Source organism: Colossoma macropomum, unplaced genomic scaffold (genome assembly GCF_904425465.1).
Source record: "Colossoma macropomum unplaced genomic scaffold, Colossoma_macropomum, whole genome shotgun sequence".
Classification (NCBI taxonomy): Eukaryota; Metazoa; Chordata; class Actinopteri; order Characiformes; family Serrasalmidae; genus Colossoma; species Colossoma macropomum.
In genome coordinates this window covers 29764-57378 of record NW_023495275.1, presented here as the reverse complement: position 1 = coordinate 57378, position 27615 = coordinate 29764, and the positions used below count along the sequence as shown (strand labels likewise).

Below are 27615 nucleotides of genomic sequence, written 5' to 3'. Positions count from 1 at the left end.
AATACAGATTTTTAGATTTGACTGATATTTCAAAGTGATATCTGATTATGTGCTTGTACTCTGGAAGAGCAGCGTGTTTAGTAGACATTTGCATTTTGTAGAAATAAATGTTACTTTTCTCTGTAGCGTTATTCTAATTGGATTTAGTTCCAGTTTCTACATTTTACATTTATGTAACAGCAGTTCAGAATTACAAAATCCAAGTACAGGTAGGTCTAATGATCCCAATGCAAAGCTAATGTGTATGTCCGCGCTATTTAAAGCACCATGATATGACTACTGAATATATCAATTTCAGTCATAGAGTAATGCCCCTACAGGCTTTTAAAAGAAAATGTCTCACAAAGTAAAACCCACAGAAATTCAATTGTAAGAACATAAACAGCACAAAATATTTTATTTTTACTGTCATAATAATACAAATAACAAATACAGTTGCAAGAGTCATTGAAGGAGTGCAAGAAAGGAGGGACCCAATAAGGCACTTCAAGAAGTTTTTGGCAAACAGGAGCATGCCTATGGCAATAGAATTCATCCCTTTGTGAAGTGCTTGGAAAATTATAATAATACTTCATAATAATCAGGACTGTTTTACTTTCCTAAGCAGCGGCAAAGGTGATTCTCATAACATTGGTCAATTATTTAATAATGTTCTGTTTATTGTCATGAGAATCATAATCCAGATAATTTTACTTCACACCACAGTCCACCAAGCTGCACATATGAACTAAAGGTCTCAACATCAGTTTAGTTAGTAATTATAATAATAGTAATCCTTATTTAAAAAGGTAAGGACAGTAAACAAGTAAGCAAAAATAAAATTCATATAAAAATTGCAAAAGTGTGGGTACACTGGGTCAAATAACATGATTATCTTATGCCACTCTATGAAATACTGTAGTACTTTGACTATAATGTAAATTAATGGCCACAGAAAAAATCTATGAAATTTCACAACCTCTCTTCATACCTAATTTTTCAGTAGCTCTGCAAATGCTGCATGTGGGTGGGGCCAAACAGAGTTATTATTGTAGATAATAACAACAGAATGTCTGACTGACACTGGCTAAAGGAGAATTAAATTATATCCCAGTAAAACACTGAAGATCAGTAAATTCTTGACAGATCTTGATTCCACGCTCTTGTTTTTTGCATCAGTAGTTGGCTGAGGAGTAGGCCTTGTGGTTGGCTGTATAGTGGGCTTTGTAGTTGGCTCTGTAGCTGTGATAAAAGAAAATACTCAATAAGAAAAAAAGTTGCAGGCAAAGATGAAATGGCTCTTTAAGAATATGTACATTTTTACTATCACTGAAACAACAAATCAGCTAAACTGTCTTGTTATCGATTAGTTTGCTTGACAGCACTTCCCATCTAACAGTATATCACTGAAACAAAGTACGGACAGTGGAGACTGCAGTGCTGGCTTGTGCTTAACCCAGAGTGTCAAAAATATAGAAACACATCACTTGCACATCATCGAAAATGAAGGTTTCCAGGAAATTTTGAAAAACAGGCTCAAAGCTTTGAGCAGAAAGCACAATGCATCCACAGCAGAAGCTCAGCATGGTGTGTAACTAAGATACAAAAAATCTAAATAGTGCATCTTTTCCCTGCGCAGAGTGTTTCAGATCTCTGAGCTTTTGGAAAATGTTTTCCAGAGTGGAGATCTTAACATTTTTCTGTGTTTATTATGTGGAGATTTAAAATCTAACATAAGCTGTGTTCCAAAGCCTAGGCTGCAGCCGAGGTAGGGCAGGTCCTCGGTAGGACTGTCCTATGAAGACTCCTCCTTAGTAGCGTATTAGTCACACAAATGGAGTAGTCCTAACGGGGCTGTGTGGTGATGTCACCAGAGCGGCACGAAACTCATAAGGGGACTGGTGAGAGAAAATGGAGAAAACGCTGCATTGAGATTGCTGCTTTTTCATTTCCTCATGGAAACGGAGATGTTCTTATGTAATGTGATAAACTACACACATACAAATACTTCTGATTAAAATACGATATATGGACGAATTATTTAATTAATCAGTCATTTTACACTTCATAAGGTAATGAAGACGAATTCAAGGACGTGAACAGTTCTGTTCCAATGGCTTCGTTTTCCGCCATTTTCGTGGTGCTGTTTTTTTTCTCCTTCACGTCGTTCGTGCTCAGAGAACTGTGGGTAACCGAAGACCTGGAAGGAAACATCTGATACATTCTTGAAATCTAGGCTCTATACGAAGGGTCCTTCACTTTGGAACGGCCTGTTATGACATAGCATCCAAGAAATGCAGCCTAGACTTTGGAACACAGCTATACTCTTTTTTTTTATTATTATTCTGGATGGAACGATTAGCAGCTAAACAAGCTAAATACTGAAACTAACTGACTCATTCTACGGTAAATGACAGTTAAAGAACTTTATACACGACTTAAGGCATTATTTAAGGGAAATTTGATTGTTATGGGAAAATCTAAGGGTGCATGATGATTTCACTCAAATAAACCCTTAAGTAACACCTTAAGGTTTTTTTTTTCATCACTTAACCATATGAAATACTTAAAGGCAATCTTACAGGAGGTAAGCAAATTAGTTTAGCTTTCTTTGACCATTTGAGGTTAAGTAATTTGTCCTGTTGTTTTTGCATCTTTCACACTAATTAAAATTAATTTCAAGAGCAGTGCAGAAGGTCTGTTGATACGACCTTGATAAATGTCATTTTGTTTTTTGTTTAGTTTGGGAAATATGATTACGTATAATAGCTTGTATTTATAATTATCATGTTTGTTAATTCTCTTCTTGTTACTCCTTCCTTGAATGCCTTGCTATACCTTTGCTGCTGTAGCACTGAAAATGTCTTCTGTGGTGGGACTGATAAAGGATTATCTTATCTTTAGAAAACAGGATAAGAATGAAAAAGCTTTTCTGAGGTTTTCTCAGACATTGAGCATAACATTAAGTATTTAAGGTTAATAATAACGGCCATTTTTTTATTAATCAAAATAATAATGGGCTAATTAATAGAATAAAGAAATAATCATTGGTTTAAGCCCTAATTTTACACATGAATTTGCTGGATGACAAACTTTATTGAAAGGATATTCAGTTCTGCTCCTGGAGGACCAGAGATCAGCACAGTTTGGTGATCTTTCTGCTTAAACACACCTGACTGAACTGTTAAAGGTGGAGTAGGTGATTTATTTTAGAAACATACAAGAAAACCTTGTATCTCCATTTTTGACATTTTTCAGTTTTGACATAATCTGAAAATGCCTGTTGTCCTTCACAATGTGTGTCAATTTCAGGATGAATGAACCACTGCCCAAAATGACTTGGAAAGAGGTCTGGTTCCACTGACTTACATTAAAAGTAAAGTATGTTTTTTCCTTTTCCTGTAAAGTTACCATTTTGGAGATAGGAGGTTTTCTTCCAGCACTATTTTTGTTACAGTTCTTGAAATACTGTTTACTTCCTGATAGCAATCAATAACTCAAATGACCGGATGGCCTACCTGCCCTGTCTGCATGTGTGCTCATTTTCACAAGTGCAGAGTCTACCATACGGTGTGAAGCCCAGTCTCACATCCCCTTCTTGCATTCACTTCCCAAGCACCCTCAGCCAGAGACAGCAAGTTAGCATGTTTTAATTTTCATGTAAGCCATTACACTGCAAAACATCCCTGATTTAATTCAGCTGACGTTCATATACGTCATATACTGACGTTCATAAAATGTCAGGTTGCTGTTTTTCCATTGGACAGGTAAATACCTGGTTTGCTTTGTTTTTGGGGGAATTTGTTATGTTTTTTAATTATGTGGTCATTATACAACAGTTAGTTCCAGCCACGCAAGCCGATTAGTTGAGAAGTGTTCTAACCGCACTGTTTCTCAAAGCAACAACTTTGACAGCTGTAGACGCTCGAGCCATTTGAATGTTTTTACTTCTTACTTTGCCACAAACAGAAAATGGACACTTTTAAGATCACATCTGACCGACAGCCGATTTGGTCAGACTCTGAAGATGAGACGACACTAAACTCCCAAACTGTCATCACCACTGAGCAGCTTTTCAGTCGGCAGCTGTGACAGAAGAACAGCTAAACAACCTGGAATCAGCCAGAAATGAACCCAATACCATTCACCAAATGTGTAGTCTGATCTTCAGAGTCTGACCTTATCAGACTGAGCCATAAAACTGCCGCAATATCAAGTTTAGCTCAGTTTTGTCAGTTTTTGCCAGATCAGTATTAATGTTGTTTTGTTCCAGCCAGTCTGTAAAGCATCTTACAGCCCATTTAGTTTGGCGAATGGTGTTGGGTTCATTTCTGGCTGATTCCAGGTTGTTTAGCTGTTCTTCTGTCACAGCTGCCGACTGAAAAGCTGCTCAGTGGTGATGACAGTTTGGGAATTTAGTGTAAGGAGCTGGAGAACGAACTGCCGGCTGTGCAGCGAGTGGGCAGAGCTCGTTACTCTGACGCAGCAACAAGCTGCTCGTTAAGGAACTATAATTTGGCGGAAGGAACTGCGAACATTAAATCATATTAAACGCCGCGTTCACGGCCCAGTTTATTAATTTATTACTTATTTTTTATTATTTATTTAACTGTTGCATAAAAGCAATAGAACACTCGAGGTTGTGTGTTATCGCTATCAATAACACACTCCCTCTCGTGTTCTATTGCTTAGATGTAGCTAGCTACTCATGCAGATGCATTATGTATTAAACCAACACTAACATTAACTAAGCTGTAAGCGTAAGCTAGCCTGCTATGTTTATCTTGTATGTAATCTGTATGTGCATAGTTTTGACGATGTCTGCATTGTAGTTTTGAACAAGTGTCGTTTTAAGGTATTTATCTTATATTAGTTTATACTGGCTTTCTCCAATGCTCTCTGTACACTGTTGGAAATAAAGGTTCTGTGCTGGTACATATTTCTACGACGTTACAGTGCCACTGTTCATAAAAATAAAAACAGTAGACTTTGAGAATAAAGTTGCAATATTCCGAAAAAACAAGTCGTAATATTTGGAGGGTAAAGTGGGCTAACTGTAGGTGGGCTGCCATAACACGGTGGGGTCTCGGTTGCTGTACTGGCGCCGGAGCTCCACTCACTCCTGTGTCTTTGTGGATCAATCATTTTGATCACCATTCTCACTGTCTGTGAAACTTCATGCCCTCTTTGAATGGGGGGAGATGTAGCCCCCGATAGCTGTGTAGACAACCCTGCCTGAGATTCTCCTTCAACAACACAGACAGACAGTTTCCTCCAAGTCCGTCTGGCTCTTTATTCTAAATAAACACAGTTTCCTGCTCAGCCGTTTGTCCACCAACTCCTAAATGCCCCTCATTTTAACACGAGGAGGTGCTGCCTTCCTTTTTCAAAGCCTCTGGCCACAATATTGTGACCTTTCCTGGTATTAATGGCAATTTAATGTCGTAATTCTACGACTTTTTCCTCAAAATATTACGACTTTTTTCTCGAAATATTATGACTTTTTTCTTGAAATATTATGAGGTCTACTATTTTTATTTCTATTAACAGTGGCCCTAAAACGCTGTCGTATATTTCGTTCATCAAGGTACAAACAGTGTAAATGTTCCCTCAAAGGTACAACAGTGGTTTTAAGGTCTGACTGTGAACCTTAAATCAGTTTTTCCAGGTGAAAAGTTCGTATTTGTACCTTTTCATAACCGAATGTTTTAAATCAGAACAGTAAAATAAAAGCCTGGAGACGAGACGGGGTGTGTGGAGTCAGTACAGCTTAGAACATATCATTTCAGTGGATTATGGTACAGTTATGTTCCCTGACTAAAAGTACTGAGATGTACCCTTGAGGGGACCACCCCAGTGACAAGAGAGGAACTGCCCCAGTGACAGTTTAATACCTTTATTTCTTAGAGTGGTTTCTATTCCTGTTTTCTATTCCCGCTTTAATTGATAAGAGTGTCTGAGCAGGAAAATCACCAAACTGTGTCATGTCCTGCTGAACTGAATACCCCTGCTGTTATAACGTAGGGGGCGAAGATGTAAAAGCACTTACACACCTTTAACTTGAAGCTGCACCTTCCGAGTGGTCTGTGCAAAGTGCATGAAGCAGGAATACGTCCCCTGATCTGACACCCTTACTTTGCTGAGTTTGATGGAAAAGTTGCCTTTTTGATATGCGTCAGGGAAACTCTCAGTTCGGCTCTTGTATGAAGTGTCCTGGTCCTCGACGAATTTACCTTTGACAATGTTGTACACTTTTTTGTTGTCATTGTACCTCCAATAAATCTTCCACTGTTCACTTTTTGGTACCTCACCACTGTATGAACATGGCAAGATGACTGAGCCTCCCTCAACGGCTTCAACTGTCTGTTCCAGAGACACTATGAAGACCAGAGACATACAGAGAAACATGATGAGACAGACAAGTCAAATATATGCAAACAGTGAGATTTGAAATTAAGATGTGCTACGTCGTCACCTTTATTTATCAGCAATACGAACACGCTGGCGATCAAATATCTGCAACGAAGAGAAATAACACAGATTGTTTAGTGTTCACCTGTAGTGACCTGTAGTCACACAGGCTCCGCCAGTTTTACACCCAATAAACAGGATACGACTGGCAGAGCTCCAGCACTGTGACCTAACAGGTACATCAGTTCTCAGGTTCAAACAGGTTCATGTGGAGCAAACCGTGTAGAAAACATGTTTTGCATATGGAAAATGCAGGTATCCTGGGTAGATAAATGCAAACAGATCTTATGTCATTGGATGTTGGCTGATTAGACTGTTCAGTATGAGCACTGATCCAAGATAACCTCATTCCCTGCTGGAAAACCAGCCTAGACCAGCATAGAAGGTCACCAGCAAAACCAGCATATTGCTGTTGTCAGGACAAAACCACGTATCTCCATTTTTGCCCTTTTTTTAGTTTTGACGTGATTTGAAGATACCTGCTGGCCTTTACATTGTGTATAAAATTTCATGATGAATAGGCCAAAAGAAAAAGTCCAAAATGACTTGGAAAATTGTCTGGTTCTACTGACTTACATTAAAAGTAATGTTTTTTTTTTTCCTTCTCCTGTAAAGTTACCATTTTGGAGATACAAGGTTTTGCTACGACAGCAGCGAAATGCCGACTGTTGGACAGCAATGGAAGTGGATACACTGATTACCACCAAAAACAGTATATGTGGTGTTTTGATGCTGGTATGCTGATCATACACCAGACCAGCATAAACCAGCTTAGACCAGCATATAAAAATAAAAGTATATCTATTTGCATATTTACGTAGCATATGAGACAAATATAGGTTAAAACTTTGAGTTCTGGAGACTATAACACGCAAACTGGTAACGATTCAACAAATATAACGTCGTCACGTTGTCAAAAAGTTTCGGGGAGGTTGTGGGAACGTACTGACAATGTTGCCACAACTTTCTCGTGGCCACCAAAACAATAGGTTGTCCCAACGTAACTGTGTTTTCTAGTCAAAAAATGCGGTTTATCCTGTTGAACGTTGCGTTGGTAGCTTATAGGAGGCATGTAAGTTATTGTTCCGGGCCCTAAGGGGTTTAAAGTGAAAGTTTATTAATATGGCTGGACAAATAACCAAATTTCGCGTCGTAGTTGACTAAAAGAGTTTCTTATAGGACTCAGATAAGACAGCAAACTGTAAGTTAGCTAGTTACTGTTTAACAGAGTATTTCGCAAACATGTAACGTCAGGCTAGCTAACCTAGATAGTTATATAACCCAGCTCACTGTTGGAGCTCAGCTAGCTTGTTAGCTTCAGTGTCAGCTGGTTTCGAGTTCCCGAAAATGACTGAGGAGAGTCTCAAGTAGCGAAACAGTCGTCATTAAGCTACCAAGGTGACAAATTCACGCAGTTACTGTGGGACATCTAACCTAACTTTTATTACAACGGCACGCAGGTAGCACGTTTCCGAGCTTTGGGCCGCGAGGCCGCCTTAGGCCTCTGAGTGGACCGAGGCTTTAACTCTACAAACCAAACTCTACGTACCTCCTACCCATGGTGCCCAGCTCAGAAACCCGCGCTCGCAAATCGCTCAAGATCATTTTATAGCTTCACTTTTTAGCGATATTATACAAAAAATCAGAATGTTTTCTGACAGTGCAGGGCGCATGCGTTCAATATTTGGATTTTAGTTGTTGTTTGGAAACCTTTGTGAGTCATGATGCTTTACCGCCAACTACTGGTGTGGCGTTGTTGCTCAAACCACATAATGAAAAAATTAAAATAAAAATTTATTAAAAATATATGTCTTTCGGTAGAATACACTGCACTGTTTAAAGTATGTGTGTACACACACACACGTGTATATATATATATATATATATGTATATATATATATATATATATATATATATATATATATATATACACATATATATATAAAACCAGATTCCTCAGACTCCTCCTGGTTCAGTCCCTCTAAAGGTTTAAGTTTATTGGCTCCTCCTTAAAGAGGACGTTACTCTAGATCATTTCCCCTGTCTGATGAGGTCGGCTCAGCATAGCCATAGGTCAGCGCTCAGCTCACTATATCATGAATAATCTTTAAGGTTCGTTGTTGGGTGTAATATGTGAAGTAATTCCTATTATGAATATTCATGCATGTCGGAATTGAGGCATCCCATTGGCGGAAACCTTGAGAAACGTGTAAACCTTTTTTTTTTTTGGTCACATTAACACGACTAAATTTCATGGCAGGCCTTTGGGCCCAAAACCAGTCGTAATCTCTGTGTTAACGCGTATAACAATTTCGTGTTGAACAGTAACTAGCTAACTTACAGTTTGCTGTCTTATAGGAGTCCTATAAGAAAACTCTTTTAGTCAACTACGACGCGAAATTTGGTTATTTGTCCAGCCATATTAAACTTTCACTTTAAACCCCTTAGGGCCCGGAACAATAACTTACATGCCTCCTATAAGCTACCAACGCAACGTTCAACAGAATAAACTGCATTTTTTGACTAGAAAACACAGTTACGCTGGGACAACCTATTGTTTGGTGGCCACGAGAAAGCTGTGGCAAAGTTTTAACATATATGACAGGTGGACAACTGCCACTACATGGGAACGAACTTAGCTTAGTTCTCTGTTGCTGCCAGACATTACAGTTACAAAGCTGCTCAAACTGGTTTGGTATTAAACCATGACCCACATTTATCCAGTGTCACAGTGATAAAGCTGTTCTGGTGTCAGTTTGAACCTGTTATACTACACTAAATAGACTTACACGAACTGGTGAGATGATCCTGGATCAGTGTTCTTACTCAGCAATCTAATCAGCCAACACCCCATGACAAAACCTGTGTTTATCTGCCCAAGACATCTGCATTTTTCATAACCAAAACGTGTTTCTGCAGGTGGTTTGTTTGTTATGTGAACTTGACTGAACCTGATAAGTACCTGTTAGGTCACAGCCCTGGAGCTCTGCTGGTTTTATCCTTGTTGCAGCCAAGAGCTCTCTCTTTTTCCAGGGTCTGGACATTTATAAGTAACTCTACTATTACCTATACTATTTGCCCTAATAACTGTCTGTATCTAATGTCTTAAAGAAAAATTAAAAGAATCAAAGAAAATTATCAACAATATCAACAAAAATTAAAAAGGATGAAAAGGAATTAACCTCTTATTGACCAGGGTATATTTTGGTTTTTCCATCTGAATTTACATGACCACATTGTAAGGCAAATTATTCGGTAACTGCATGAAATAAATGTAAAATTTTATTTTATTTACTTATTTATTTTGTAAAAGCTCCCCTCAAATTAACAGAACGTGTTTTATGATCACACATATTGCTATATGCTTACAATTTACTGCTGAAAGCCAAAAATCTTACATGCTCTTTGTATTGTTTTATAAAAATCATTTTTACAGAGCAGATCACTGAAGAGACGCCATCTGTTTATAGTTTATAGCCCAGATTTGTGGAAAAATGTGTCGACTTTCAGTAGACAAAAAAATTTGTAAGTTCAGCTTCTTTTATTATAAGGGTTTAAAATTACATCACCCATATATTTGACTGAAAGGAAGACAGCTACAGCTCTCATACGACCCCCACCTTTTGAATGTAGCTTATGAAATATGAAAGTTATGAAGAATATGATGAAGTGCGTTTTGGAACCACCGGTGGTCTCAAGGAGTTGAAGAGGTTAAAAGACTTCAGCTGAGTTCTTGTGGAAGGAAGGAAAAGGCCTTCGCTTTAATGAGCATCAAATGGCAAGATGGTTCCCGGTCAACCACAATGCAAAGAACATCTCAAAACATCCCTTTTTATTGCCCTCTAGAGTGATTAGGTAATCTCCCCACCCCTTTTACACAATTCCATGGCATTTTAGTCCCCATCATGTCCAAACCTTACACCTTTTTTGGTAACCCTTAAAACCAAACACGTATGATGTCTTTATTTTTAAACCCACTCTGGTCTGACTCTTACCAGATTGTTCTCTCCTTACAGGGCCCTCTTGCACAGCCCTCCACAAGAGTGACCTCAGCTGTAACTTAAACTGTCATCTGGTACAGCTCCCTGCTGTGAGCCCAGAAGCTCAACCCCGTTAGAGAGTCCAATGCATCCCTAGTCTGCTTCCCTATATTACCTTTTTAGGAGGGCTCCAAGCTCTCTAGTCAGCCAATGTTTTATTCAATCTTTTCCATGATCCTGGCGGAGGCTGTTTGACTATTGTTGGCGAACACTTAACATTCCGTGTAATTTCTCTTTGTTGCAGACGTTTGATCACCTGTGTGTTTGTGTTGCTGATAAATAAAGGTGAAAACATAGAACATCTCAAATGATTTCAAATCTCACTGGAGTTTGAACATCTTTGACTTGCCCTGTATCTCATCCTGTTTCTCTGTCTTTTGGTAGTGTCCCTGGAAGAGACAGTTGAAGCTGTTGAAGGACGTTACATCATCTTGCCCTGTTTATACAGGGGTCATGTACCGAAAAGTGAAGAGTTGGACATTGTTTGGAGGTATAATGACATTAAAAAGGTGCACAACATTATCGAAGGCAGAGTGTACGCTGAGGACCAGGATCCAGCGTTCAAGAACAGAACTGAGAGTTTTCCTGATGCATATGCTGAAGGCAACTTCTCCATTAGACTCAGCAGAGTAAGTGGATCAGACCAGGGGACGTACACCTGCTTTCTGGCTTTTGCACACAGCACTCAGAAGATAAAGCTTCAAGTTAAAGGTTTGTAAATTCTTTTCCTTTTATCTGACATTTGAGTGTGAGTTTCTATCACCTCTCTTTCACAGTTCATGCTTTAACAGATGTGATATGTGCAAAATTCAGGGGTATTTAACTCCTTTCTCAAGCACAGTTTGGTCTATTATAGTGCTGCAATTATCAAATATTCTTATTTTAAAATACTCCACAAAAATGAGAGAAGCTCAGGATATGTGTCACTTAATGACTCAATGACTGTATTCATATCGATAACATTTAGCTTCATAAACCTCTGATTTTAACCTGACTTCAAAAACAGTGCACTGAAGCGTTCATGTTTTCATAAACATGGATTAAAGTATCAGTTCCCTGAATGGCGTTTTTGAATATTTTATTCTTTAGTAGTATTCTTTATTAACTTTATTGAATATTCGTTGCAGCTCTGTTGAATTTCCTGCTCAAACACACCTACAAAACTTGAGCAATGAACAGGGCGGTTGAATTGTGTGTTTAAGCAGGGGTTTAAATAAATTTAAATAAATTTAAGGTAATAAAATTGCTATTATAGGTATTCGATTATTATAGGTATTCAGTTATAAGATGCTGCCTAAAGAGGTGAAGGGATGCACTGTGTACATTAATACTAACTCAGAATAGTCTGTCAAACAAAACGATCCAGCAGACAGTGGTCAGTGGTCAGAAACTGACTACATAATGAAGAGGACAGTTAAACTAATTATCTCTAAAACAGGCATTAATACATGCCATATTAAGTTTTCAAGCTTCGTTTAACACGCACAGGTTTTTACACTCGTACATGCATTGATGTTAATGATAACAGCCAACTCCACAGCCGATGAGAATCAGGGCTGTTTGAACAAGAAAATCATCAAACTGGACTTCAGCCGTCTAGAACCAGATTTAAATCGCACTGCAGTTACATTTGTTCAGTTCAGTTTGTGCCTCAGCAAATAAATCTGTAAAAATGTACACATTCTTGGATCATCATTCGATCTTTTCTTCACACAGTGTTTTCTTTTTTTACCACAGCCGACTCCCAGATCAACGAACAACAGTGTGGAATTAAGATCTGCCAAGATTTTACTAATCTTCACTGTTCTGCTGGGATATAATGTGGTTCTTGTGTAGTCCGAGGGAATCACTCTGTTATAATATTAATAATATTAGTATTGCTACTAATAGTAGTATTTGTAGAGCTGCAATCAATGGCTGCTCAAGAAATAAAAAAAAAGCTGATACACATAGAAACAGCAGAGGTAGCTGCTAGTTTAGCTGCTTGGCTAAGTGCTGCTGTTCCCTGCCTCCAACCACAGCCGATACACTTTTATTACAAGCCTTTTTCTGTTTTATCTTGTAATTAAAATTGTGAAATTGTAGCAATGACAGTGAATAATAAGGGAGATGAAGCTGCAGTGAACAGAAACGAACACAGCCATATGACTCGGAGAGAAATCTAGAATGGCAGGTCATATTTTGAGCCATGCACGCTATACTTGTGTACAGTTGCAGTGACAGCAAAGTTTTTCTTGGTCTTGATTCTGTGTGGCAGTTTATTTAATTATGTGACCTTTAAAAAATGCACTTCTCTAATAAAGATATTAATAATTCATCAACAATTTTTATTGTGAATTTGTCATCTTGGCAGTTGTTTAATAGAACCCAGAGCAAAAACGATAGGTCACTTCTAGTCTTCATAACTACATAAGCTACAGACATGATACACATTTCAGGACATTCAGCAGACCCGCCCCTAACTAGTTAGTGTGATGTCATCGAGCTGTGACGTCAGCATCAGTGAGTAATTTGGCTTGGAAAATCACCTAAAATCTTGATATTACTGCCTTGCTTTTTGCCCTTCATATTCCAACAAAGGGTTAAAACAGTGACATGATTCACACAAAAGATCACTCATCAGACTCTGCTCAATTTGTAATTAAAAATAAAGCCTGTCTTGCTGTGTATCAGAAGTTTAGCACTCAGTCTGAATCCGAGAGGACAGAAAATCAATAAAAACATGTCCGCCTTATGCTGATTGTTTATTTTTACTCAGTAATAACCAACAGAATGAACCACCATCAACATTATTGCAGTTTCAGCTCACAGACACTCCAGACTAACAATTTCTGAGAAGGTATTTGAGGTGCAACTTGTTTTCAAGATCTCTATAATTAAAAAAATACAAAATTTAGCAGGCGCTGGGTAAATGTTTGATCAGAGATGACCCAAATTCATAAAGATTTTAATTTCTGTTAGCATTTACATGTCAAACAATGGCACATCTGAGTAGCCCAGGGTCTCCTGAAAATAACAACATATGGCATGTGTGACTGTCACATGTAAATACTTCATAATTGCAATTGTAATTGTAATTGATCCAAAATGCAAAAAAAAAATCCTCAAAATTCTAGGGTTCTTAATCACGACTGTTGCTACTTCAGATATCCCTCAAACATCCCTCAAACATCTTCAGGACTTTTGTGCTAGTCAACACAGAAGCTACAATGTGGGAGGTGAAGCTGCAGTGAACAGATCCAAACACAGCCTTAAGAGTCGGAGTGAATGCTCTGTAAAGGTGGTCATATAGAGCTATTTCATGCAATAAATGGCCACATATGGACAGGTAAGTTCACAATGTGCATATGTTCAAAAGAATAAATCATGTTTTTTCCCAGGCAGCACAGTCACATTGTGACAACCTATCATTTTGGTGCCCACAAGAAAGTTGCGACAATATTATCTTACAACATTTTGGCAACGGAGCGTAACGTTGTCAGTACGTTCTCACAACCTCCTAGAACCCTCGTAAGTTTTATTATGGTGTGCATGGAATTCCATGGAATTTTGCTAAGTTGCCAACAGGCAGGCATAATAAAATATGATAACGTTACTGAATAATGAGGTCGTGACAACCTTGTTGAGACGACATAAACACCACCTTTTGATGACCTTTTGCAGAACTCAAGAACTTCAAGGTTTAACCAATATGACAGGTGGACAACACGCATGTCCATCTATTAAAAACAATAATCTGTCACTACGTGGGAACGAACTTAGCTTAGTTCTCTGTGGCTGCCAGATGTTACCCAATTACAAACCATGACCCACATTTATCCAGTGTCTGAGTGATGAAGCTGTTCTGGTGTCAGTTTGCACCTTTTATACTACACTGAATAGACCTACATGAACTACTTTGCTGGAAAAAAACAGCACAGACCAATAAGCATTTTATGCTGGTCTAAGCTGGTTTATGCTGGTCTGGTGAATCAAAACAGTCGGAGAGTTGGAATGAATGAATGGTGGTCATACAGAGTGCAATAAATGGCCACATATGGTTGAGAAGACAAAGTTCTACTTGATATTGATTTTATGTGGCAATTTATTTAATAGTATCGACATTTAAAAATAGGTTCTTTAGTAAAGGCAGTGGTTACATATAGAACCATGAAATAATCCTTTTTGAAAACATAAATGGGTATTTGGGTCCGTGTACCTTTCGTTAATTGGTTAATCCTGCGGTAGAAAAACGGAGAATGACCTGTTTCCCTATTTTGAATCATATAAATATTACTTAAATAAGGAAAGCAAGCTGTTTTCTACAACGTAATTAAACTAAAAACAGCAAAACCCAAAAAATGAACATCAACACTATGAACTGAAATAATAAATTTTTTTTTCATTCCTGCTTGTGGCTAATTAAGGGTTGGGCTTCAAATTTTTGTAAACAGGATGTTTTTAACGCTGTTATCGCCAAACCACCATATATTTTGAAAGGGAGGAAATTATTCTGCTGGTAGATTGAGGATGAATCATAATTTAATTAAAACTATGATCAGGGATGGGGCAACATATGCTAAGATTTCTATGCACACTGGGGACATGGGTGTCCAGAGAGGGTGTTCTGGGGCTAATTTAAGGAAGTTTTGCACACATTATGGCTTGCAAAGAAACCATACATCCAGCTTCTGTTCTAGAGCCAGTTTAGCGCAAAACCGCAGCAGAAGGTGATGTTTATGTGACCTGTATAGCTTTTATTAACTTCCTGTTAGGTATGAAGGAAGAAAATATCAATATATAGTGAACTAAAATCAAAATATGTCTGATTCTAATATTCCCTGCATTTGTGTTTTAATGCATTGGAAAAATAGAAAAAAAAACAAATACAAATCTGCATTCTGTGGTGTTTCGATAAAATTCAAAATAGGGAGATGGGTCATTCTCCGTTCTTCTACTGCAGGTTCGGAAACGGAAAACCAATTAACGAAAGGTACACAGTCCGTGTACCTTCTGTTCATTTGATTTTCATTTCAAAATCCAGTATTGAACTCTTTTCTAGTTCTGTTACTGTCAGTGGAAAAAACAAGCAATACATTCATTTTACACTTTCACAAACTAATCATAAAATCAAACAACAAATTAACAACAATGGAATAAGGGGTCGTATTTTACTGATCCAGATAATCCAGAAATAAACGTGCAGAATGCAGGGTTGTCGCAGAAACTCAGAAACCAGGTGGTGGCAGTTAAAATGATAAAGATGGGAAATATGGAGCATGAATGTTGAGAATATGAGGCCTAGTTCTGACATTTTGTGAGGCTTTATGACATTTGTGTTTGTATATTTGACCAAAAAATGAACCAATATGGAGAAGAGATTGCGTACTGGACCCCCACCGTTTAGCGGCAAAAAACATACAGTAACTTCACGTCCTCCGAGGTGAAGTGTGTTATAGTGTGTTATTGCTCCAGACTTGCGCTATCCTGCGTTCATAGTGGTCAACACTGTGGCTGCTGCAGTGGCTCTGGTTTTTGGAAATGAGCTTTAGCGGTGTGTTGAGTGGGCTACACCGTCCCCCGTAAAAAGGGACATTCTTGTAGTTTACTGTTGTTAATGTTGTTGTTGTGTTACTCTATGGTGTGTGTGTGTTATTTGTGTTATTGTGTGTCGGGGAGTGGACAGAGGCGGCGCAGGAATGTTTTGGTGCTACAGGGGGGCTAAGTGAAGGGGGTGTTTTACCTATGGTTGCAACAGTGTCATACGGCAGGCCTTTGGGCTCAAAACCTGTCGGAATCTCCGTGTTGACGCTTATGACATAATTTCGTGTTAACATGCAAAATATTATGAAAGGCCATTGGGCACAAAACGTTTAAACATGCACGTTAACATGTTAATAAAATTTTGCACGTTAACAAGTCAAATTTAGTTGTGATAACGTAACAAAAAAAAAAAAACATGTTGGCTTCTCCTTAAAGGGGATGTTACTCTTACGTCATTTACCCTGTCTGATGAGGTCGGCTCTGCCTAATAATCCAAATGAAGCAAAGGGGCTACGAACACATAGGCTTTATGTTTTGTTGTTGGTTGTAATGTGTGCAGTAATTTCTATTATGAATATTTATGTATGTCCGGATTTGAGGCATCCTATTGGGAAAGACCTTAAAAAAACGTGTAAACGTTTTTTTTTTAGTTACGTTATCACAACTAAATTTTATGTGTTAACGCAGAAAATTTTATTAACGTGTTAATGTGCATGTTTAAACATGTTTTGAGCCCAAAGGCCTTCCATAGATATTTATTGTGCTAACACGTTTTAACATTACAAATATTTATGTGTTAACAGAGTATTTCGCAAACATGTAACATTAGGCTAGCTAGCTACATAACTCAGCTCACTGTTGGAGCTCAGCTAGCTTGTTAGCTTCAGTGTCAGCTGGTTTCGAGTTTCCGAAAATGACTGAGGAGAGTCTGAAGTAGTGAAACAGTCGTAATTAAAGAGCTGCCAAGGTGACAGATTCCCGCAGGTGTTGTAGGACATCTAACTTTTACTACAACTAACGCTATATGCAGTTAGCAGGTCTGCAAGGCCTCTGAGTGGACCAAGGCTTTAACTTCATACAAACCAAACTCTCTGTACCTCCTACCCATGGTGCCTAGCTCAGAAACCAACGCTCGCAAATCGTTCAAGATAATTTTATAGCTTAACTTTTTTTTTTTGATTTTATACCAAAAAATCGGAATGTTTTCTGACAGTGCCGGGCTTGTGCAGGGCACATGCATGAACCAGTATAGAAGAGCCATGATAACGTAGACAGCCTAGAAGTTGGAAGAATTATTGAGGTGGGTAGTGGCAATGTCTCTTTAGTGTTCACCTACAATACACACAGACTCCACCAGGATAAAACCAGCAGAGCTGCAGGGCTGTGACCTAACAGGTACTTATCAGGTTCAATCAAGTTCACATAACAAACAAACCACCTGCAGAAACACGTTTTGGTTATGAAAAATGCAGATGTCTTCGGCAGATAAACACAGGTTTTGTCATGGGGTGTTGGCTGATTAGATCACTGATCCAGGATCATCTCACCAGTTCGTATAAGTCTATTCAGTGTAGTATAACAGGTTCAAACTGACACCAGAACAGCTTTATCAATCTGACACTGGATAAATGTGGGTCATGGTTTAATATCAAACCAGTTTGAGTAGCTTTGTAACTGAGTAACGTCTGGCAGCAACAGGGAACCAAGTTCCTTCAGTAGTCAGTTTATTGTTTTTAATGGCTGAACATGTGTTGTTACTTAGCTAAGTTCTATAAGTTCTCAAGTTCTGGTGACTATAAGAAGCCAACCGGTCCCAAAAGAGGGCTTATCTTGTTAAATGTTGCGTTGGTTTAACAAAGATAGCTACGTGTATTGTTCCAGGTTTTGGTTTACTGTTTACTGATATAGATAGCTGGTTTTAACATAGTAGTTGGCTAAAAGAGTTTTCCGATTAGATTCAGATAAGACAGAACCATGTAGCTAGTTACTTTTTTAAAATATAGGCTATATAGCTAGTTTAGCTTGCTGTTATAGTTTAGTTAGGCTAGCTTGTTAGCCTTATTGCAGTCTAGCATAAAGTTCTCGAAGATGACCAAAAGAAGTCTGAAGTATAGAGACAATTAAGTTGAACAACTGCCAGAGTGACAGATTCACATTTATACAACAGGACAACTATCTGAGTTTTACTATAACTGTTAACAGCTGCTACAGTGTGAGGCTTTTTCCGGCCTGCGTTTGGACCAAGGCTGCTAAGGCTTTAACTTTACCCAAACGAAACTCTACGTACCTCCTACTCATGGCTGTAGTTCAGAAACGATGGCTCATAAAATGTTTATAGCTGTGTTAGCTATATTGTAAAAATATCAAAATGTTTGCCGAAAGTACCTGGTTGAAACTGGACACATGTGCAAACTATCGTAAAAGTAACAAGTCACATCCCAAACAGTCACTCCAAACTTCCTGCTACCCCGCCTCGCTCCGTATATATATATATATATATATATATATAAAGCTACGTTGATTCCATATTCTCCATCTTGACTCCAGGCTTTAGGCTTTTTACTTCATATTTCTATTTCATTTTTCTGTTTTTATAAGTTATAAAAAGATAAAAATATATCCTTTTTTCCTGGGAAAGTGAATATAATGAACTTTTAAAACTCATTTAATGTACACAATTGAACCACATCACTGTACTTTTGAGGATGTATTTACATTGTTTATTCCTTGGTGAACAAAGGTGTATTTATTCAGCACCTCATTTTTGACAGGATACAACAGACAGTTCTGTTAATGTTTACCTTAAAATGAATAATACTTAACAAGTAAATATATGGCCATGTATGGAATGAAGTTACTCCATATGAACACCAATACAGAGCATTCACTCCTTCTCCTATGGCTGTCTTCGTTTGTGTTCACTGTAGCTTCACATCACTCACTTATTGCAATTTCTTGAGTTGTAACAGAAGTGCAGTTGCTGTGGTTGGAGCAGTGTACAGCAGTGCTTAGCCAACCAGCTGAACTAGCAGCTACCTCTGCTGTTTTTATGTGTACCAGCATTATGTGATTATTAGGTAGCTATGCTACAAAGCACATATGAATCAGCCTAACTTGATTTCATCAGTCTGACCTCCACCTACTGTTATACATAAGCATACTTAGAGACAAATGACTGAACGAAAGAGTGAAGGTGTAAAATGAGTTAATGTTTATAAACATGGTCAGTACTTTATTCAACTTGAATAAAGTGATGTCCTCATAGGGAAAGAAATAGTTTTGCAAAACATGAAATTTCTACTTTTCACGTTCATCAGCCAGCTCGTTTGTTTCAGCGCTGGAGCTACAAGGCTAACAAAGTAGGTGCTCATTGTCTTTTCTCAAGTCTTTTCCATAAATATCTGCCCAAAACTTCTCTCAAACTGCGTCCAGGTCTTTATTAAGGTCACTCAGACTTATGTAATATTAAAAATAAACAAAAGTGCAGTGTGTAATTGAAAGCTGTGGGCAGCCATTTAGACAACAGGTGTTCTGCAAATTCCGCCTGTTAATCTTAAATTGAATATTGCTGTTGTCAGAAGAAAACCTCGTATTTCCATTTTTGTTTTTCAGTTTTTGACAAAATTTGAAAATGTCTGTTACCCTTTACAATGTCTGTAAACTTCATGATGAATGGACTAAAAGAAATGACCTAAAATGACTTTAGACGTCTTGTTCCATTGACTTACATTAAAAGTAAAGAAGGTTTTTTTCCTTCTCCTGTAAAGTTACCACTTTGGAGATACAAGGTTATATATATATTTAAAAAATAAAAACAACAAGTTTTTTAGTTGTTTCATTTGAAACGTATACAGTAAGGCCTAAACCACATTGACAAGTCTTCATGACCTGGATGAGAATAAACTGTATATATGGAAAGTTCTGGATGACTGTTGACGTCTAGAGGTTGTTAGCAACGTTACATAGAAGCTAAATTTGGGCACCAACCGTGTTGCCTGATCACCTACACCTTGGTTAAATGGACATTTGTGTGAATTTTAGTGCAAGACGAAAGTTTAGCCTGTTAAGTTTCTAGAATTTATAATAAAAGTTTTGTGAAATTTATTTCACTCTGGTTGCACGGTGGAAGTAGAGGAGTATTTGCAGGCAGGTGACGTAAACTAACCACACTCCTGAGGCAGAACAAACCTTAGCTACATGTTATCAAAGACAAAAGAACTGGGTGAAAAGTGGGTAGAGTGTGTCTACAGCACAGGGCTGAGCTGGGTAAAGTCCACGGCGGTGAAAGTGCTGCTCCTGCAGCCGGTCAGTACTTCTGTCCGTATTGTCACTGTGTACTGATACTGCAAAAGTGGAGAGAAAAGACAGTGAAGGCCCAATTTAGACTTTTACATGAGGACTACACTGAACAGTTGCCAGTGAAAACTGGAATGATAGTTGATATAAATATCGCTGTTGTCAGACTAAAACCTTGTATTTCCAAAATGGTAACTTTACAGGAGAAGGAAAAAACCTACTTTACTTTTAATACAAGTCAGTGGAATCAGAATTTTTTCCAAGTCATTTTGGGTTGTTCCTTTTGGTCCATTGATCATGAAATTTATGTACAATATAGACAACAGATGTTTTCAGATTATGTCAAAAACTGAAAAATACAAGGTTTTCTTTCTTCTACAACACTACAGCACAGAATATTCTCAGTGGATGATTCTTATACAAACAAGTTTTGTCCTTAATAAGTGTTGCAAACAGTTTGTGGTCTTCTTCTCTTCCATGTAGGATGTTAAACGTACCTCAGAATCTCCAGGATGCCTTTTTCTGTGGTTACAAACTTGCATCAACCCTGAAACCACAGAAAGAGAGTTCTAATCAAGCAAGCAGAAATAAGGCCTAGTAAGGCCTCGTCCACCACACGCATACCCAGGGAAATAAACCTAAAGCATTTACTCACCGACACAGCAACTGAATGAAAGCGGGTAGGAGTCAGTTGGCATATTTTACTACTGTCTGTAATAGTGCATTCATACCAGCTAAGCTTCAGAGAGTGGAATAATAAACTCACCGATGGCCACAGCCAGCAAAATGCAGCACAACATAGCAGACGTGATGACCAGCAATGGCATCTCATGATGTGTCCACTGGGGCGTCTGTTGTGTTGTGTGAGGTGGGGGATTGGTTGGTTCTATGAAAGCAAAATTACACCTTACCAAAAGTCTACCTCCAGTTTACTTTGGGTAAATATAATATCACTGATAGGAGTTCTGAATTCTGGGTATTCACTATTTCATCCAATTTCAAAGCGCCATATTTTTACAACCGTGAGGCATCTAGGAACCAATCACATACCAATTGAAAGAGGGGGACATAGAGTTTCTGACTGTCACCAGATGATGGCTCCCTTCAGTCTGAGAGGAGATGTGACCCCTGGGCAGAAAGCGTTCTGCGTTCTCCACTTCAATAAGAGTAAATCCGTCATAACTGTGCAGTGTGATTTTCGTGGGCAGTGAAGCTCCAACAGCTCCACAGGTTCCACAACACTGAATGTTCTTCGAAATTGCACTGAAGGAGCCGTGAGTGCAGCGACACCCGACATGCTCAATGGAGTGTGGGATGAATTTGACTATTGCTACGTTCACACTATAAGCCTTGTTGCTCAAATCTGATTTTTCGCTCAAATCTGATCTCTCTGACAGGATGGTTCACACTCGTTTAGGTAAGTGATTGAAATCTGTCATTAATGTGATGAACCCGCGTCCTGAAATGACCCTCATGCGCTCATTCTACTCAGTAACGTCATGTGAATGAATCACGTTCATCATCAGCACAAACTAACGAGCAGAACGAGCTTCGCTGAGAAGGTAATTAACTCTGATCAGCTCTCAGCTTCATTATTAGAGTGAGACGAAGGAGAAAAGGGTGAGATATGTTGCTTTTCCACCGTTTACAGGCTTTAGCTTCTGTTCAGCGCTGCTGCCATGGTAACGCTGAATGATGGCCACGCGCAGTGAAAAAAAAAAACACATGAATTCCGATCTGAGTGTCACATTAAGGTCGCATGGCCATGAATCGGATACGTATCTGATCTAGGACCACATATGAAAGTGGCTCAGGTCGGACTTGAAAAGATCAGATTCACGTGTCCAACCAGCCCTGAGAGCATCAGATCTGAGTCACTTTAGGGCAAAAAAACGGATTTGTGACACTTCAGCCTGGTAATGTGAACGAAGCCTATGGTGTTGATGTTGTCTGTACAGCTGGAGGAGGTTCATATTAATCACTTGTAAAATTACATAATAAACTTTATGCTCATTTAAACCATTTACAGTTTACTGTATTTTTCTGTAATGATTTACAAGTGAAATAAATCATTTTGAAATCGGATGAATCTTTTTTAATCACCCAGTACTTTGGCCAAAATAACTAATATAACCATGGCTACGTCTGGTGTAAATATGCCTACTTGCATTCTGCAGTGATGCCACAGCGGTCTTGAGCAAGATATTCTGGTTTAAAGGCTTTGAAAACCCCATTCTGATTATGTGTCTTGAAGTTGGTAGGAAATTTTAAATAAAAGGACAGCTCTGTTTTTCCCAGCTGACACTAGAAGATAGCTAACGTTAGCCAATTAGCAACTGTGTGACTGTGGTAATGGTCTTCAAATCATCACTACAATGGAGAGAACAGATTTTTCATCAGATGAGGAGGACAACAAGCTAAGAGCTAATGTTAGCAAGCTACTTAGCTGTCTAGATATCTCAGTTTGGCTTTTTTGTCTGTCTGAAAGGGTAAAAAATGAGTAAAAAAGATGAGTAAAGATTGACTCGCCAAGAAGTTACACCGATGCTAGCGATATAAAACTGTGGATTCTGTCAAACTTATGAGGCTGAGGGATACAATGTTGAGCTACAGACTACTGCCATAGATAAACATTCCTAGATGCCCTGTTGTCTGTTGTTCTCTATGTGAGTTGGAGTTGGATGTTGGAGAGGTCAAGATCCGCTTGTGAACAAATTCACTTGTATTAAGAGACGAAGAGTCTCAGGATTAAATCAGCCACAACTTCCTTATTACTCAACTGATTTCCACCAAATCTGTTTAGTTATAATCCTCAGACACAGATTAATCTAGGCTGCTCTGCTCTCGGGAGCTTTTATTACTTTAATAACTGATCGTGATAATTAGCCGTCCAGACCAGCAGGAAAGTATTCAGTCTGTACCTGACATTAAAAACCGAGTTTAGTGTGAGAAAAAACACAAACTCACACATCAGCAGATCCATCAATGTGTGAATCACTTCTAATCTTAATACATAAAAAAAAAACACAGTAAGAAGGACGAAGCTACAGTTAGCTTCTTATTTGCCAGTTTCTTGTTCGAATTTTCCCGTTCCACCTTAAATGGTGTAGCCATTACTTTCTGGTACCTGAAGCTGCACCATTTAAGGTGGAATGGGAAAATCGAACAAGAAGCTGGCGAATAAGAAGCTAACTTCAGCTTCGTGTAAGAAGGTGCTAACATTAATCTATTATGAACATCTACACGGATTAATTAATGCTATAACTTACCCAGCTACACAGCTTTAACCACCACTGTAAATAAATAACTACTACATAAAGTTAAGATCCTGAATAGACTATGAAATGAAATAAGCTTAATATAAAACCAGAGGAAAAACAATCACATCAACAGGTTCTCTGTGCTTCACCAACCACACGACCATATCTACATAAACACCACACAAACAATACACATCACACAGACATGAGTGTGGATCACTGCGTTCCCTCCGTTACATAATCCTATCCCACTTTCTGAGTCAATATTCTTGAAATAGTGTAATTTTGGACAGTATCTTTCTTAAACTGCCGCTCTGTAATGGTACTGAATGCAGTCCAGCAGCAATGTTGACCGCCCCAAAATGGCAGAATGCCCCTTTAATGCAGATACAATGGCATGTGTGAAACAATTTACATTAAATTTTGCAAGAAGGGTTTAATATAATGAGCATGTACAGGTAAAGGAGAACTTACCCATGATGTACAGCCTGATGCCCTTTCTGAACATTAGATCACCTGTTTCTACACAGTAGAATATTCCTAATTCATTCTTTGTTATATTCTGAATGGCCAAATGAAGCTTTTCTTGTAAGGAATACTTCACTTCGAAAGTATGATTGTAGAAATAGGGAACTGAGTTTCTATAAAATGACCGTAAGATGGGTTTCGGTGGACTTGGATACTGTTGTATGAACCAGTAAATCTCTTTTACAGCCAGAAGGTCACAGTTTAAGGACACATTTTGTCCCAAGTCAACCAGCATGTCTGTTAAATTATGAGCTGGTTGACACCACACGAAGAGACCTGGGGAGAAAATACACACAAATAAATAACAGTAATTACAAACCGAATGTGAAATAAAAATAAAAAGTGTAGTTTTTTCTGCTCATTGTTGTGGCAAAGTCTGACATAACATGATTGAGTTTCATTTTTGAAAAGACCAGCCCACTGCAGTCGATTTGTTGACGAATGTCCTTGTACAGAATTGTGCACATTTATCTATTTATCAAGACCACCCCCCCTTCAAAAAGAAGGCCTACCACTTTCCACTACTTCACCCAACCTCATGAAATCAAGTTTGATGAATAAAAGCAGCAATAGTCTGATCAAAATGATTACAGGAGTCACAAAAATCAAGAAGTATCTGCACTCATGGTTCACAGGCTTTAAAATATATTGTTGTTGTCGGAAGAAAACCTTGTATCTCCAAAATGGTAACTTTACAGGAGAAGGAAAAAACATACTTTACTTTTAATGTAAGTCAATGGAACCAGACGTCTTTCCAAGTCATTTTTGGCCATTTCTTTTGGTCCATTCATCATGACAATTTACACACAATGTAAAGAACAACAGACATTTTCAAATTATGTCAAAAACTGAAAAATTACAAAAATGGAGATACAAGGTTTTCTTCTGACACCAACGATATTTTAAATATTTAACAAAAAACAGCAGTTGGTAAAGTTTTGCTGGAGGCTTCATCGGGTAAGTCACAATACGTGTCCTCATAGACTATTGACTATTGCATCATAGTCATTTCAGTGGAGAGCTTTGCTGGATCTATGCGGTACAATCTCACCATGCGGCAAAAAAGTTCAGTAGATTCTATTATGCAAATGAGTCTAGCTGCTCATTGCATTTGGCCAAGCAAATAAAGCAAGACTGGTCTTCGTCATAAACGCCACAGACATTAAACTGCAGTAGAGAAGGACAACAACGAGTCTCTCGTGTAAATCCACAGCAGTTTTCACAATAATGAAAATTCCTTCTTTGACCTCAAGTTGAAGAGGGCGTAATTGGCCTTGCTCTTTCAGGGGGGGTGGGATGGTCTCCTCTCTACCCTTTTCACTCAAAACGATCCTAGCCAATGTGGCTGTATTTGGCTGACGTAACAGAATTAGCAGTTTGCGTTAATGTTACATTAGCAGCAGTTCAAAAGAGTGGTGGCACTTCAGGTGTCGCAGAAGAAGCACATGCTAGTCTTCACCCTCCCAGCTTGGTAGCATCGTCTGATAAAGGGAAACTTAGCTAGAGGGAGGACTAAGGCTTTGTTCACACAGCAGGTAAAAGTGGCCCAAATCCGATCTTTTTCTTCATATGTGACACAGATGTGTGTCTGAGTGTCAGTGTGAACAGATAAACACACTGAATCTGACATTTTTAATTCTGATTTGAGACGCTTTCATATGTGATACTGAAATCCGATATGTATTCGATCTGTGGCGATGAGACTCAGTCTGAACAGACAGACCGGAATTCATGCGATTTTTATGTCAATCCAACTTGACACTCGTCATAATTTTGCGCTGCTGAGACTCATAAACACTTAGACTGATATTTCTGTACAAAATTTATTATATACTCATCCAAGTATATAAGAGATTTCTAAAGAAATGGCTGAACGCGGCCGCAGGAGAGCGAGGCTGCAGCGTCAAAGAACAGTTAAAAGTCTGAAAGCAAAGTTTAAAGAATCTGAGGTCACGAACCAAAGAAGTGACCGCGCCCTTTTTACGGTGAGCTGAACACATTCTGGGTGATGAGCCCAGCTGTCAGTCAGTGAAGCTTCATGATGGCTCCTGTGATGCTGGTGAAGATGAAGCTGATCCTCCGGGAGCGACTGGCGTTCGCTGGCAGTCGTGATTGTTTACCTCTGGATGAGCCCTGATGCTCTGTTGTTTTCCTCATGCGGGGCAGTTTAGGAGCTGATCTGTTCAGACTATGTTGCATACAGATCACATTTAAAAGATAATGTGAACAGCCAAACCAAAAAATCTGATTTGGTAAGAAAATCAGATTTGGGCCACTTTTACCTGCTGTGTGAACATAACCTAAAACTAAAAAAAAATATACATTTTAAAATCCTGAACGCTACCTACCTTTTTATATATGATTTTGTCTTTTTGTTCTTTGGCCCTAAGACAAAACAGTTGGACACCCCTGCTCTAAAGCCTAGCTCACCCAGACGCTCGCAAAGAGCTAAAAGCAAAAAGAAAAGACAGAAATCACAGGAAATGATAAGAAGCGGCTGTTTGTTCTAGTGCTCACATGAGCACTTATGTAATCAAGTCTTTAACTAGTTGTGAAACGGCACAGTTGGGTTGATGAAATGCGAATCGTGACCTTTTCCTGTGCTTTTCACACTGATCAGACTCGTTCTGCTTTTCTTCAACCATGAATATTGGGAGGTGGGGATTCTGGTAGCCTGTAATGACTATGAAGTGCAAACAGAACTGGATTCAACACATTTTCAAAGCCTTCACCAAGACTGAAGGTAAGACAGGTAAACCCAGGTTCATAAAATGAAGCACAAAAAGAGAATGAAGTGATGAAATTTGACCCACTTTTTTTCCTTTTTGTCTCAGATTGTGATAAAAATGTCAAATCGTTCAGCCTTTATCTTCTCCAGTGCGCTTGCTAAGCCGTTTGAGATGAGTTTTCATTGGAAAGCAGCAGCACTGTCACTTCCGTGAAAAGACGAAAGAAGGAAAAATTAAGTTGTACTCACAAACGTAGAGTTCCACAGTTTTCATATTCCTGTGAGGTAGAGATAAGGACTGTGTCTTTAAGAGCAAACTGGCTAAATCTGCTTCTAAAAAAAACAGATCTATTGCTAAGTTTCAAAGGTAGGACTGAATCTTAGCAAGAATGTGGTCAGTTTTTACTTCCCCTATAACACCTAGCTTGGTGTCACCTCTCACGGGCCGTGCACAGGAAATGCTTCGGCCAATGCTTAATACTAGTTAAAGAAACAGACAAAAGTTCTTTGATTATTTTGCAGACCTGGTGAAGGTGCAACACCATTTGACTGTTTACAACAACAGGTTATAGCATCAGCCTTGGGTAGGATACTTATAAATGGTTTACTCAGCATTAGGAAAGCGAAACAGAGAGTGGATATCCTTCAATCCTGAATTATATTTAAAACTATAACAGAATCCACCTGTTTATAGCGGCAAAGGTGCCATCGTGTCAGAGGCTACGTTGACATTACAAGCCTTGTTGCTAAAATCTGATTTTTTGCTCAAATCCGATCTCTCTGGCACGAT

At 38.6% G+C, this 27615-nt stretch overlaps 1 protein-coding gene across 1 annotated transcript; it reads right to left on the bottom strand.

Annotated features, from left to right (window-relative positions):
* Positions 1-1042: 1042 nt before the first annotated feature.
* LOC118801507 lies at positions 1043-27615 on the bottom strand. Its single transcript, XM_036561813.1, has 9 exons — positions 27075-27615; positions 24044-24373; positions 21076-21195; positions 20714-20856; positions 20262-20356; positions 8000-8062; positions 6455-6495; positions 6029-6359; positions 1043-1221 (listed from the first exon to the last, which is right to left on the bottom strand). The coding sequence occupies exons 1-9, from the start codon at positions 27097-27099 to the stop codon at positions 1155-1157; spliced, it is 1215 nt and encodes a 404-aa protein (XP_036417706.1). The 5' UTR covers positions 27100-27615; the 3' UTR covers positions 1043-1154.